This window comes from Chinchilla lanigera, unplaced genomic scaffold (genome assembly GCF_000276665.1).
Source record: "Chinchilla lanigera isolate Chin_1 unplaced genomic scaffold, ChiLan1.0 scaffold00021, whole genome shotgun sequence".
NCBI lineage: Eukaryota > Metazoa > Chordata > Mammalia > Rodentia > Chinchillidae > Chinchilla > Chinchilla lanigera.
In genome coordinates, this window is record NW_004955422.1 from 22,422,230 (window position 1) to 22,437,221 (window position 14,992).

General features: G+C 47.2%; 1 protein-coding gene and 1 long non-coding RNA gene across 2 annotated transcripts in view; one reads left to right on the forward strand and one right to left on the reverse strand.

Moving 5' to 3' along the window:
* The first annotated feature begins 2,032 nt into the window (after nt 1-2,032).
* LOC106148498 lies at nt 2,033-3,292 on the forward strand. The gene is made up of 2 exons (XR_001234013.1): nt 2,033-2,310; nt 3,026-3,292. It is a non-coding gene; the product is annotated as an uncharacterized LOC106148498 (long non-coding RNA).
* Nucleotides 3,293-4,658: 1,366 nt separating this feature from the next.
* Nucleotides 4,659-14,992, reverse strand: part of LOC106148444 — an 87,162-nt gene continuing 76,828 nt past the window's right edge. Inside the window, exons 2-3 of the mRNA XM_013513836.1 lie at nt 5,068-5,470; nt 4,659-4,866 (exon numbers count right to left, since the gene is read on the reverse strand). Coding sequence (XP_013369290.1) covers nt 4,659-4,866; nt 5,068-5,470 — 611 coding nt within the window. The remainder of the gene's footprint in view (nt 4,867-5,067; nt 5,471-14,992) is intronic.

Genomic DNA, 14,992 nt, shown 5'->3' on the forward strand with positions numbered 1-14,992 from the left:
CGCCGGGGCGGTGCGCGCGGCTCCCGCGGGGGGCCCGGCCGCCGGCCCTCCCGCCCCTTCCTTCCTCCCGCGGCTCCTCAGTCTCCGCTTCCTCCTCGCCCCTTCCTCGTTCCCTGCTTTCCTTTCCTGCTCTGTCTCCCCGCTCCTCGTCCGGCCTCGCCACTTTCCTTCTACCCGTTTCTCTTCCTGGTTTCACTGGGAGCCCTTGCTCCCTGAAATCCCGAGCCTGCAAAACGTGTGCGGTACCCGCAGCGGGGTAGGGTGTCCTGAGGAAAAAGGAACAAAGAGGATAGGAGCGCTTGGGGGTGTTCACTGGATCAGAAGGAGGACCCGACTACCCGGCCAGCGCCGAAATTCAAAACTCGTAACTCCCAAGGAACACGTGATTTTGTGAGCAGCTCTGGGAAGAGCTGCTGAAATCCGGAGGGGAAGGCAAGCAGTAGGCAATGGAAAACGGCCCTACGTTAATAAATAATAGCGCAGAGACACGTAGCTAGTTGAATCTTGGAGTAAAATCCTGGGCTTTATTTTAGTATGTTTGATAAGCAGCATGAAGCAGGAAAAGTGGTTTGCTGTGTTAGCTTTCATAAATGGGTCTGCGGATCTTTCGAGGCATGCTACTTGGTGCTTGCTGTTGGAAATTGCTTTTTAAAAAGAGACTTAGAGGTGGCACTTCTAATTTTATTTCAGCCTGTTTTTATATTCGAGGCTTTTTGTTCTGTCAGCTTTGTAGCCATAGACGCGTTGCTATGTCTTTTCAGACTTGTTTACAACGTTTTGGAGCAAAATACTAGCGCCCCCGGCGCAACCTTTTACTTAAGCAGTTTCCCTATAGCCACTTGGATTATAAAATTCTGGGGCGGAATTAGAGTTGTGTACCCTCTGGTCCCGTAATTCTAATCGTGCGTAGCTGCACCCCCTCTCGTCCTGGCGGCTGCCACTCGTGCATCACTTCACTGGCAAAGTCTTTTCCACTGGCCTTTCCCTCAGTTCGACTTAATTCCTAAACGTTTTGAACATTGATTCTCGAGGTTTTCAGCGCCCCTCGCCCCCTCGCCCACTGTTTGATAGGTTAACTTTTCAGCATTTCAAACAATGGTTCCGGCCTGTAAATTCTACCAATTGGTTCTAGGACCCAATCCCCAGCCTCGCTCTAACAAGCGCTATCTTAATCTCTCCACCCCCTACCCGTCGCTTCCCCTGTGGTCTGCTTTTTTCATACACAGAGATGAATTACTTTGAGGATCTAATTGGCCTTGTTTCTGTAACGTTTTAAGAAAGGGAAGAGGAGCCAGTGTAAAAGCCTGCTCGACTTGGGTGGTCAGAGCTGAGGCTGCCCCCAATTTGCCTCATTGCTGATGCATGCGAAGGCGACATTCCCAGCGATAATGTTGTTCCTAATCAATCTGCCCTTATTTACATTTGTAAGCATTGTCGGCTTTAATATGCATGCCCTGTGCAGGGACTGCTGCACCACACCGGGTTTGTTAACTTCCAACTAACCACCAGGATTCCACAGACCTGGGAGAATGCTGATTGGAGGAGCCAGGCCTGCTAAGGTGTCTGCCGGGTAACAGACTCTTTAATGGCCTTTCTGCCTGGTGGCTCCCCTGGTGAGAGTTACCAAGTAAGTGAGAGATTAGGGCTTTATCAACCAGCAGGAGTTGCTAGCCTCTGTGGAGCAAGAGCTGAGGGGTCCATTTCTCTTTCCAAGTAAAGTTCATCTCAATGCCTAAGCTGTCGTTTTTCTTCTCTCACCATCATGATCCAACACTTCTTACTAGAGTTGAGCTTTCAAAACAGATTCCTTCAACTCTCTGGATTCCCTCACAGCTCCTCCCTTCTCTGTCCCAATGTTTCAAATAGCCATGGCCATGCCACACACATCTCAAAAATGACATCAGATTATCCAAATGATGACACTGAAATAAAACATCTGCCCTTGGTGTTGGGCTGTTCCAATGATAAGCTACTATGGGAGCCAGACTTGGTGCAGTTATGAAAAACCACAGTGAGATTTAACTTTTCACTGGTTTCCCAGATCAAACCAAATGAATCTTTAAAATCCAATGTAATTTAGCTAATTTCTGCAGAGGGTATTTGTATAAAGGGGTAAATATATTCCGGCAATTTGACCCTCGGCCATTTATAATTTTGTTGAGTGAGTTTAATACTCTCTTCCAGAAATCCAAAGAATTGCCAGCATGACATTAAATCCTACAGTATTCTTGTTGGGAGAGTAGGATGGAGAGATGAATGAGGATTTGATGTACTATTCTGTTTATGGATGAGGAGCCAAGTATACAAGATGTGAGTGGTGGGCTGGGGCCTAAACAGTTCAGAGTAGGTACCTTGGATAAAAGTCTCGACTCTCCTTAAGCCAGTGTGCCATCAGCCACATTTTCTTGGGTCCCTAAGAATGCTTTATTATGTTTTCATTGGCAGTTTTTTTATCTACTTAAAAGGTGATGGTAGAAAATGAGTCTAAAGGTTTCAGGGAGGAGGGGGAAAAAGACTCAGCAGCCACAAAATATAAAAGCACCGGGCCTGATCCCCCCTCTCTTTTGCCTTCCACCTTCAGTTTCCTGCCCTTATCCCCCAACCCCCCTACCTCCCCAGGCTGGAGGAACGGGGAATGGCTCTAGCCAACTTGTCAAAATAATGCTGCTAATTACCCCTGATCTCCTTTAATGGGAAGCTGCTCCCAACTCCACAAAGGAGTAAATGAGAGGTCTACAGCATAAACCCAGAGCACTGACATTTTTGGAGCTCACAGTGAGCTGCGAGTGGAGAAGGTGGCAGAGGGGAGACACCCTGAGAAGGTCCCAGAAATCTCTCCATTGATTACTCCAGGTTTACATACAGGTTTAAAAGGAGAATTAGACTTTCCTATGCCAAAAGCTATTGGCATTCTCTTGCTAAGAATGCCACCAATTGCAGAGAATGTTCAGAGCCTTCAATAAACTTGAAAGAAAACATCACATTGACCCTCGTATTGATTCCCTCCCCTTCTCTATCTTCTCAGCCACATGACTTCAATGGATAGAGATGTATTCTTGAAAGACCCAGACTATGAACAATTTCTCCTCATCTCCCTCGCCTCATCTCTATTTGCCTAACATATCTGTATCAAGCTTTGCATCTGGCAGAAGGCACACCATTCATTTCAGTGATCTCTGCCATTGGGTCCTGCATGAAAAAGCAGCTGAGCAACATGATCCCTTTGACCCACTGCTGGAGCAACAAATTTATTAGAGATATAGGCATGAGAAATGAAAGGGAAGTAAAACAATTCCAGCTTATTGTGTGTCTTTCTTTCATACTGCTAATCCGGTTTACACATCACGCCTACATGTCTCAATAGGGCATTATACACTGTGGCAGAGGCTGGGGAAAATAAAAGGTGTGTGTGTGAGAGAGACAGAGAGAGAGAGAGAGAGAGAGAGAGAGAGAGAGAGGACAAATACTTTATACTGATTCACCCTATAAATTTTTCTATCTGTAGAAAGCTGACAATTTGTAATAACCTTTGTCTTTTCACAAAATAATTCCAAATGATGCTAGCTCCTGTTCAAATAGCTTGTCAGATTATGACTAGATTATAACCAGAAATTAGATACACCTCTCACAGTGAGTTTGAAATGAAGCTAATACCCTAAACTGAGAATGGGCGTATTAAGATGCTGGGGCCTATTGGTGGCCACCTTGAGTCAACATTTTAATTTACAAAGATCATGGACTCGAAGGCGTTTTACAGCCTGGTGCAAGGACACTGGGTGACCACTGGAACACACACAAACTTACAACTGAAAGCCCCTTGTTTTACAAGATGGGGACACAATGCACCTGAGGCAACAATTTATCCTGAGGTACCACCCAGAAATAATAAGTTACAACAACAAAGGATGACACCAAAAAGCATTGTCTTTCTTTGTGGAGGCAATTAATTGCATGTTGAACTACTGGAGCCAAAAAAGAAAAAAAAAAAAAAAAAAAAACCACGAACACACACAGAATGCGGAAAAAGGACTATTGTAATAGTTCAAGACCTCAGTGATCCAATTATTAAATATTTAGAGCCACCCATTGTGGGTCTTTATTATTTATGTCTAGTTCTTTTGTATTTCTCCTTCTCAAGGAGGAAGGAGGGTAAAAGGGAGGAAGACAGTCTTCTCTCCCAGGTCCAGGAAAACAGAGGTCTTTGGGTGTCTCCCATACACAACAACCCATAGGATTTTTAGGGCGATGAAACCTGAGATCAGAAAACTTAGGACTTGCTGTTCAGCCATACACTGGGCATCATTTTAAACCCGAATTTAAATGTGCTACGACCCAGAATATGTCTCAGAGACAGTCTCTGGAGGTCCTGTGTTCCAGTGTTGGGCCCAGGTCCATAAGGGTCTGGGTCAGTCGGACCCACCTTCGGGCTCCCCCGAGGCAACACTTCGCGTTCCCTGCACTGGGCTACCCGCCCACCTCTAATGGGGAGCAGGCACCGGAGCGCCCCAACCGTGGGCTTAAGGGGTCAACACACCTCTCCTCTGCCGCGGTCCCTTGTGCAGAGCGCCCCTGTGGTCCTGTTTCCCAACAGCGGCGGCGGGAGATGGGTGTAGGGGCACCGGGTTTTTGTAAAGTGCCTCTCTCCAGCCCCAGGCGTCCTAATCAGCCAGGTGTTTCCGCGGGGCTCCTGGAGCCCTGGCGTGGGTGCGAAGGCGTGCGCCCGCGCCCTCCGGAGGAGAGGACCCGCGTCCGCGCGCGCGCGCTCCCGGAGCCCCCCGCCCGCCCGCCCCCGGCGCTGTCACTCTCCACACCAGCTCCGCGATCGCCAGCTCTGCCTCCACTCGCGAGCCAGGGGCCACCACCGGGCTGGGGAGCGGAAGCCGAGGCGGCGACCCTCTCAAGCGTGAAAATGGGATCCCAGGCCACCCCCTCCGTGGGAACTCCCCCCGGAGCCGTTCCCCGGCCCGCCTCGCCGCCCGGCGCTCCAGCGAGCTCCTCCGTCCGCGCCCGGGGCGCACGGCGCGCGGGGACCAGGGCGCACGGCGCGCGGGGCCGGGGCGCACTCACCATCGCCGGCCGTCAGCCCCTGCCCGGAGCGCGGTGCCGAGGGCGCGGACCTGGGCTTGGAGTTCACATCCAGCCCTTTTTTGCTCGTCCAACGCTTCTCCGTCTTCTCCCGGCCTTTTCGGTCTCCCCCTGGCCGGGCCGCCGCGGGTCTCTTTGTCTTTCCTGTCGTCGTCTTTTTCTCGGTCTTGCTCTTCGTCTTCTCTTCCTCCTCCTCCGTCTTTACAAAAGCAGCGGAAAGGGTAAGAACCCCGACGCGGGCCGCGAGTCTCTCGGCGAGCGCGGCGCGGACGCACAATCCCAAGGCTGTTGCTATTAAGCCGCTCCGTGGCCCTCGGCGTGGGTGGTCCGCCGCGCCATAGGCCGGACCTGTCAGGGTCACGTGACGGACCCGAAAACTTTACCCCTTTACAATAAACTCCAGGAAAGCAAAGTAAACTCGAGGAGCGTGCTATCAGCACAGCCCTCCTGGGTAAACAGGCGCGCCCTCCCCGCCTTCCCGGGGGGCGCCTGGCCTGCGAGCCCCGGCGAGCCCCCCCATCCGCCTCCGCCACCCCGTCTGCGGAGGGTCCCTGGGCGCCCCTCGCCTGCCCCACCTTGCGCCCCCCTCCATTATTTGCTAATATTTGGCCCTCTTGCCAGAATCCCAGGGGGAGGGGTGCTGAGAGAGCAAGGAAGCGCGCTTAGCATCCTCTGCAATTCCGGGGAAAGGGGGGGGGGGCGCCGCGAGTGCTGCCGAAGAACTCCACCTTTCATGGCCTCGGTTTTCTAAGCCCCTGTCTGCCGCATTCCCACGGAAGCACTGGGAAGCTGGCAGTTGACAGGCCCACAGGGAGGCCAGGAGCTGGGTAGATAACCCTAGGCTTCCTGGGGAAATGTTCAGCACTACGAGATGTGAGTCGTTTCGGTTCCATTGGAGGTCCCTGGGAAGCCGCTACTTCTGAAGAGACCAAGGTGGAGTCCTTTGGAAAGATTGGTAGCTGGCTGAGGAATCCCTAATTGATATTTGCTTCCTTTCCCTTCCAATTACTGTGGTTTTGGGGGTATACCACCCAAATGCTCCCACCCACGCTGCCTTCCCATACTAGGCAAGGTTGGGTGATGGGGCTAGAGGTGCTGGTGGGTCCTGGGGAGAACATTTTGGCTCTAAATGGGAACATCCTGTTCAAGGGAAGACCCACTGCTGTGTAGACAGTTTCACACACACAGCTTAGGGGTGCTGTTTAAATGGACCTCATTATGGAAGAAAAAAAAAAAGATGGACTACAGATACAGGAAAATGGGTAGGGTGATAAAATGAACCGAAGCTAAGTTAACTAGCAGGTCTTCAACAAAGCCAGCCTCCCACACTCCTCAACCTAGGCCTTTGCATGTGCTCTACCACTGAGCCACACCCCCAACCCCCAAAGCCAGCTTTTGCTCCCCTCCTTCTGGGCTGATAGTGTGCTTAGAGTTGTGTGGGGCATGCCCAAGCCCATGTGCTATTAAATAATACTAATCCTAGGCGTTAGTTTATTCCCCTTCCCCCAAGATGATATACCATTCTTTAATAGAGTCATTTGAGTTTCCAGAATGCTTGCACTTGAGACACATTAAGTAATTAAACATTGGAATGCTGGGTAGACCTGTGAACTATGCTGGTCCAGAAACGTGTTTCATATCAACTGACTTCAGAGACAGAGAGACAGAGAGACTGGGGGGAGGGGAAGGGGAGAGGGAGAGATCAACTGAGCATGGATCCTAAGAGTCATTTTTTAAAAAAGAAGAAAAGATACCCCCTCCCCCAAACAACAACCTGGAAACGTTTCCCCTTATCTTTTGGTGTCTATCAAATGATCCCATTCATCCACAAGTGTGAACAGTGAAGAAGAGGAAGGTGTAACCACCTCTCCAAAGAGGTGATGGAGGATGTGAAAGAGAAAGGTGACAGAGAATATGAAAGTGACACACAGAGAGAAACAGCTGAGCCAAGGGCATCTGAATGGCCTGAATATAAAGTTGCTACATCTGCCAGTTTTTTTTTTCCGGTACCGGGAATTGAACTCACCACCTCGCGCTTGCCAGGCAGGTGCTGTGCCGCTGAGCTAAATCCCCAGCCCCTAGCTCTGCCAGTTTTGTGGGGAAATTCCAATAGAGTTTGTGGACTTGGCTTTTCCTAATTAAGTAGACCCCCCCACACACTCCTACCACCATGCCAGTGCACTTGGCTCCGTGTTCCTTGGGAGTCTGACCAAGGCTGATCATCAAGGATGAACATGGGAGTAGTGTTAAAGCTTTAGGAGTTAAGAACTCAAAATTAAAATAAAAAAGTACAGAGCCTCGAAAGAGGCCTGGGCAATGAGAGGTTTCATGAGCCTCGGCATAGCTCCTCCCTTGAGAATGTCAAGCAGGAAGCAGAATTGCCTGGTTTTTATAGTCATTTTGATATACACGATCCACTAATTCAGATGAATGTATTCATATTTCAGTTTAGGGCTTTATTATGGTGAACACTTGGTTTGAGTGTAAATTCTTTGAACTGGGCAAGGGCACAACAGTGAGGCAGGGAGAAGCAGACCTTTGGTCCTGGAGCCTAAAAGTTTAGGAAAAAAGGGGCCCTGCACTGGAAATGCTCCCTCCCCCAAGAAACTTGTCTTTTTCCTTCCTTTGAAATCAGTCTTTGCAAATTATGTCAACACTTCCCTTCTCTCCACTCTCATATGCTGGAAAAGTTAAATCAACAAGCCAGGGACATGCCTTCAGGAAGGGGTGGTGTGGGGGGACAGCTCTTGTCTGTGTTACCTTCTGGTGTTTCAGAGACCTCCTGCCAGGGTGGGCTCTCTTGTAGACGGCTGCATCAGTCTTCCAAAGTGGCTTATGCCTCATCCCTTCCTGCTAAACTGGCTCCAGACCTGCCCAGTCTCATAACCTATTTCGCATGGAGGTGTTAGTGACAGGCAAGGGGACCAGACACTATAAGCCAACTGGCATCCTTGTGTTAATTTCTGATGAGGCTACTAGACTACTTTTGCTGGTTAACTTTCAGAGCCATAGCCAGAGAAACAATTCCTACATTGGAGATTTCAGGGCAGGACCAAGTGGAGATTTTGAAGGCACTGGAGCAGAAGACAAAAGAAAGACTTTCTGTGACAAATCTGAAAACATGAACAAATCTGTGGATGGACAAAATGATTCCTGGGTCTGTCTTTCTGAATATTATTGCTATGTGATCTGGTGTTACCCTTATACCAGCCACTCTCAGTGTACACACACAGTCTTCCTCTTAAGCTGCCCTTTTTCCTGGCTCCCACTGCAAGTGGGTGCATAAGCACTTCCATTCATTCCCCCCACAACTGCCAGCAATCCAAAGGCTTTCCAATGAGTAAGCAAGGGCTCTGAAGAAACTCTCCACCTCAGGCTTAACACTACATTTGTGCAATCAGTCTGTCAGTGACTGTACCGTACTGACCATACTAAGGATTCTGGATTGGACAGCCCCTCGAGTGTTTTTATAAAGGTGATCTTGCTTAGTGCAGGATTTTAGTTCTAAAATGAATGCCCCTATCTCTCTGATGGGGAAGCCAAGCCAGCTTGTAGAATTAGGGCTTGGAGGACTGGAGAAGTGAGAAAGGCTTAAAAGGTCGTTGTTGCTGCAACATGGAATTAGAGCAAATGAGCAACTGGGTTCCAAGAAGATGTATTGAGACAGTCAAAGGAAGTGTTTAAACAACGAGAATAAAAAGAAGGAAAACAGCATTGCCAAACAGATGTGCTGTGGCTGGATAAACCAAAGCGAACAGCCTGGAGACGAGGGGAGTGGAACCTGGAATACCGTGAAATGAAGGCTCAGTGGGACCCAGCTACTGAGGAGTAGGAGGACACGCGGGGGTGTTTGTAATGTTCAGAGATAGGGTGATTATTGCAGAACAAGAAGAAACAAGTAGAGAGACATACCCGTGGAACCCCCGCCTCAAAAATGGAACTTGCTCAAGCTGCTCTTTCTGCATCTGAGGTGCCCGAGTCTGCAGGTATATGCTCATGTTATGAGCAGCTGAGCCTCCTGCATCCAGTGGCTAGGGCCCTGTGGGTAGGAGACCTGCAGTGGTGGCCTTGGGAGTGAGGGACGTGCCAAGAAATGAAGCACAAAGAGAGGGGTAGACTGGAGGGGGCAGGGCTGGCAGGTTTGTCTAGTGGTGGAGATGGTGTTGGATGGGTGCCAGAACTAGCCCACTGCAGTGAAGTAGGTCAGGAAGATTATCATGAGGTTCGGATTGTACCAAAGAGGACTGGAGAAAGATAATAAATAAATTTAGTGACAGGCAAGGGGACCACCTGTTTTGCACAAGTGTCACTGTTGCCACTAAACAGCCATCATTTGTTTTGATTAAGATTGGTGAGAGGGGGCTGGGGATTTAGCTCAGCGGCAAAAGCGCCTGCCTGGCAAGCGCAAGGTCGTGAGTTCGGTTCCCAGTACCGGAGAAAAACCAAAAAAAAAAAAGATTGGTGAGAAAAGATGTAGACGGGAACTTCATTTGCTTGAACTGCATGATTGAAAATTTGAAAGGATGAGCCAGAATTAATTTCTAGTTTCTGGACAAAGAGGTTGTTTAAAGCAAAGACTGCATAGGTGTGAGATTTTGGAAGGAAAGTTTGAGCCCTGGGGGAAAATCTGAACGTGCCCGCACCCAGCCTTTTGCTTATCCTGTGCTGTGGTGACGACTCAGCTAGGGTGAGCAGGACCTGCCCATGGCTCTGAAGACACCTCCCCATGTGTACAGGGCTTCCCATTCCTTGTGCTGGGGAGCTGCTCCCCCAAGAACAAGAGCCTGGAAAGGATGTGTCTCTGTGTCCTACCAGCCTCTGTAGGTAGAGCACAGGGGACAGTGATTACCTGCCCTGGCCAACTCTTAGTAGCCCTGGGTAGAGAGCTGTTTTGTGGGGTCAGAGAAGATAGAGAGTGAAATGTCAGCAGGGTTGGCTTCTCCTGAGGCCTTCCTTGGCTTATAGATGGAGGTCTTTTCCTGTCTTCTCTCCATGTGCATTGGCCTCAAATTTCCTCTTCTTAAAAGTCATATAGGGTCAGGGCCCACCCTAATGACCTCATTTTAACCTAGTGACCTCTTTAGAGACCCTGCTCCATGTTCTGAGTTGCCAGGGGTTAAGGACAGCAGCATATGATCTTGAAGGAGAGTATATTCAGCCTACAAAAGCACACAAATGTTGAAAGAAACTGGCTCAGATCTGAAGGATAAGTCCATTTCTTGGGCCTGTGGTATTTCCAGGCAAGAGTCAAGGCTGATGGGAGCTGAGTCCTACTTGGCATCCAGCGTGGAGAGGACCTAACCCACAATCTCCCAGGAACCTGTCCACACTTCCACAAACTACCGCTGGCTGACACATTTCCTAGGAATGCTGGTGGTCTAAGAATATGGCTTTAGGCACCCAGCAGAACTTTTTTCCCTGAAAAAAAAAAAGCACTGCTAGCCTAATTACAAATCTGTCTTCTTTATTTATTTCAGTGAGTTCCTTAAGGCAATGGTTTCCAAGCCTAGCTGTTCATCAAAATCACCTGAGGAATTTAAAAACAAAAACAAAGAAACAAAACTAGATTCTTTTCCCCCATCCCAGAGGTGCAGAATCAGAATCTTAATCCTGGGGAGTAAATATTTTAAAAAAGAATACATCTAACAAAAATATATAGAAAAATGTTAATGTAGGATCTCAGTGTGGTAGGTACACATGGGTTTTCACTGAAAAATCCAACTTTGTTGTATGTTTGAGGTTTTTCTGTAATAAAATGACATTATGAAAATAAAAGGATGTCTAGGTGATTCTGCTGTGCAACTAGGTTTGAAGATTAAAGAGAGATTTGGTTAAGTTATAAACACTTTGGTCACATTGCACTCTTGCTGTTCATTCATCAAATAAAAGATTAGTGAGGCGCTCCTACGTGCATAGTCTTCTGCTAGGGGCTGGGAATTTGGGGCATGAGAAAGCTGTCATCCTTGAACACACCAATAAGTCCCATTTTATAGCCATCAGATTGGCAAAATTGAGAGGCATGAGCATAGCAAGTGCAAGAAGACTATGAAAAAATAGGAATTTGGGGGTCTGCTGGCTGGAGTATGGGTTGCTTCACTGTTGGGAGATAATTTGGCACTATCAAGAAAAGTCGAATCCCACTTCTCGATATATTTGCAAGAGAAAGCCTTCTGCATATGGCCCAGCACACTGATCTCCAAATGTTCCCAGCAATGCTGTTTGTAACAGCATAAACCTGGACTTGACCAAAATGTTCATCCAAGTAGAAAAAGTAAATGAACTGTGGCGAGTCATACAATGGAATTCCACAAAAAAGTCGACAGGAGCAAGCCACAGCCTCCTTATGGACGGATCTGAAAACATGGTCTTGGGTGAAAAGCTGCTGACTTCTAGGTCAGAAGCAAGTTTCCCATGATTTCATGTGTAAATTCCATCTTATAAAGGTATATGTGTTAGAAAGGAGGGGAATGAAAAACTCATTCAAGGAAGCTGTTACCTCTGGTGCTGCAAGAGGCAAAGAAATTCGTGAACTTCAAAAGTAATTCATTTCATTGTTGTTCTTTAAAAGGTTGTCTTGGTTACTTTTCTCTCTTTGCTGAGACAAAATACCTGACACCCAAAATTAAGGAAGGAAAGGTTTATTAGCTCACAGTTTGTGGAAGTTTCAGTCCATGCTCGGCTGGCTCCAAGGCAAAGTGGCACATGGCGGAGAGCAACAGTTTATGGCGGCAGAAAACAGCAAAAGCAGCAAGAGCAAAAGAGAGGGCAGCGGGAAGAGCAAGCCTCTTTCCCTCCCTTATGCTGTATGCAAGCTACCCACCCCAGGGTGGGTATAGCACTCACACCCATAATCCAGCACTGGACCATGGATCAATCATAAATTCTAGAAGCCTGAACCTATGACTGCATGAGGCTTCTGGGGACATCCAGACACAAACCATAACAATGGTATATACCAGTGCTTTGTATTTGCAGTGCTAGGGAGTAGTGTTTGAACTCAAGGCCTTGAGCTTGCTAGGTAAGCACTCTACCACTGAGCTACATCTCCAGCCAAAAGATATATACCAATGATAGTAACACCTTTGTGTGACCTATTTCTTAATGAAAATTTGTTTTTAAAAGAGGATACCACCCTAAGCCTGGATCAGCTCATGGTCTAGTTGGGAGTCAGTGAAAACAGGAAACTGAGCTGGGCATGGTAGTGCATGCCTGTAATCCCTGCACTGGGGAAGCTGAGGCAGGAGGATTGTTGCAAGTTCAAAGCCAGCCTGGGCTACAAAGTGAGTTCAAGACCAGCCTGAACTGCACAGTGTGACCTTGTCTCAAAAAGACAAAGAAAGAGAAAAAAAAATCCAGGAAACTGTAGAATAATGTGCGAAGTACAGGAGCTGAGGTACAATGCAGTGCCAGAGACCAGGGGCCCCGTGTGCCTGGGCTCCATCTCACAAGGGAAGAAGAAAAGGGGGCCACTGAGCAAGCCAAAGGAGAGAGAAAGGGTCAGGGAGAGAGTCGGGGACCCCAGTGGGCTCAGTCTCAAAGTTACTTCCCTCGTTCCCTGTATCTGTGTAACACCTTTGGTATAGACTAGAAGGCCAAGTAATCTTTTCCAAGGGAACGAGGCCATATCAAGCTCAAAGTTAGGAAATATACAAATGCAGTGTTACTTCAGGGACCCAAACCTGGGTTTTAAAACATCTCCACGATATGTCAACATTTCCATGGGATCATCTCATAGTGACATTTCAGTAGTCCTTTTGTGGAGAAGGTGATGTTATTTACTTACTATAAGCATTATTAGGCATTACAAATGTGAAGAATACTATAGTAAAAATCCATAAAACTATGACCTTAACTTTTTTCCTAGTGAATTTGCACGTGTTTGATGATGAAGTCACTTAGGCATAGGTGAAGTAACAGAGAGATGGCTTCGGGAATATAAACGAGCATTTCCCTGGAGGAAGTGAAGGAGAGGTGGCTTACAAATGGCAGCTCACTCCTTATACAGGGGAACACTTTTGCTGAGGTTTCCTGATTTGAACCCTACCAGGTCCCCCTCACTCCAAGGTCACTGTCCCCATGACTCTCCCTCACCTGGCTCAATGCATCATTTTTGACACTTTCTAATGTTCCTAGGGTTTTCCAACTTTTTATATTGTGGAGCACATAGAAAGAATGGCAATGATGCTATAGCACGTGGGGATACAGATTTGAAGTCACCTATGTATGGGGAGATTTAGTAGAAAACCCCTTTTTATAGTATAAAATTATTTTAAAAATACAAAACATTGGAGAAATCATTAAGTATGAAATTCCTATACAACTTCCAAAGAAAATCTTTTCAAGTTTTTAACTGAGAAACCTGAACTTTCTCCCATGAATATCAAATTTTATGTCAACTTCAGTGCCTACTGTGGGTATACGTAGTTTCTGAGTAAGACTTTAATAATGATCTTTTCAAGATGGTGAAATGATGATCCCTTCAAATGTTTTCTCGTTACCATGATTTAAAATTTTGCATGAGTAGGTGATAGAAATTTAAAACCATTTTCAATCATTCAAAATTTATACATATTGAAATTATATTCAAAGAATCAAGCAGCTCTGACATTATAGTCAAAGAATCAAGCAGCTTTCTTTCAGATATATTGAAATGGCATATGGTAATACACAGTGTTCAAGTTTTCCATATGTATTCATTTCCTAAGGCTGACATAACAATGTATTACACATTACGTGGCTTAAAATAACAGAAATTCTCTCCCAGTTCTGGAGGCAATGTACCTTGAACTTCAAACTCTACATCCGGGTGCTTTTAAGCACAAGAAGATGCTTCATCCATACCCAAAACTTAGCAGGTTCTTGACTGCCTCCTCTGATTGAATTTTCTGTCTTCCCGTCACTCCTCAAGCCTGCTCTTCTGTCTCAGCTATTGGCTGTTCCAATCAGTAGCTGCCTAGCCAGAAATTAAGGGACACTATTAAAGGATCCTTTCCATGTACACATTTACTGGTGTGGTTGCTTCCCTCCGGAAACCCTGAGTTGCTTTCCTTTCCATCCAGCTACATCTTACCCCACTGCCCCTGCTATTCTTCCCTAGGCAGACAGAATGATTTGCAATTTTCTGGTGTTTCAGTTATCTCAATGTTATTAGTCATTTTGGTGTTTGGGTCTGGGACAGTGGTTCTCAGAGTGTGGCTCCTGGGCTAGTGGCATTGACAGCCCCTGAGATATTGTTAGAAATGCAAATCCTCAGCCCATCCCCTAGACTTGTAGAGTCTGACCCTCTGGAGGTGGGTTTAGCTGTCCATATTTTAACACATCTGTGTTAGTCAGCTTTCTGTTACTGTAACACACATCTGACATAGCCAAACCTTACAGAGAACAAAACTTTATTTTGGCTCACAGTTTTGAAGGTTCTATTCCATGATCAACTGCCTCTGCCCCACTGCTTTTGGGCCTGTGGCTAGGTCACACATTATGGTTTGGAGTGCATAGTAGAGCAAAACACCTTGACTTATGGCTGGGAAATGAAAGAGGAAGAGGCCCCACCTCTTCAATGTCCTACCACTTCTCAATCACCACAAATTAGGGACCAAGCCTTTAATGTTTGGACAGGACTTTGGGAAATATTCCCAGATCCAAACTGAAGGTGCTTCTGGTACCTGCTAAAATTTGAGACCTAGCTCTGGCTTAAAGTCCAGCTTGAATTTGAGTCTAGCTGTGACTTAAAGAGGAAGATGCAATTGCAGTATGAACCTGGCCTTTGTAAGCAGCTAAATGGGGCTTCCCTAGCCAAGACCTGGACCACTCTCCTATCTCCTGAGTGTGGTCACTTTTTGGACTCACAGCTGAGACAGATTCCTCCCCCAACAGGAAGGCTATAAGATGCTCCACCGATGGGACAAAT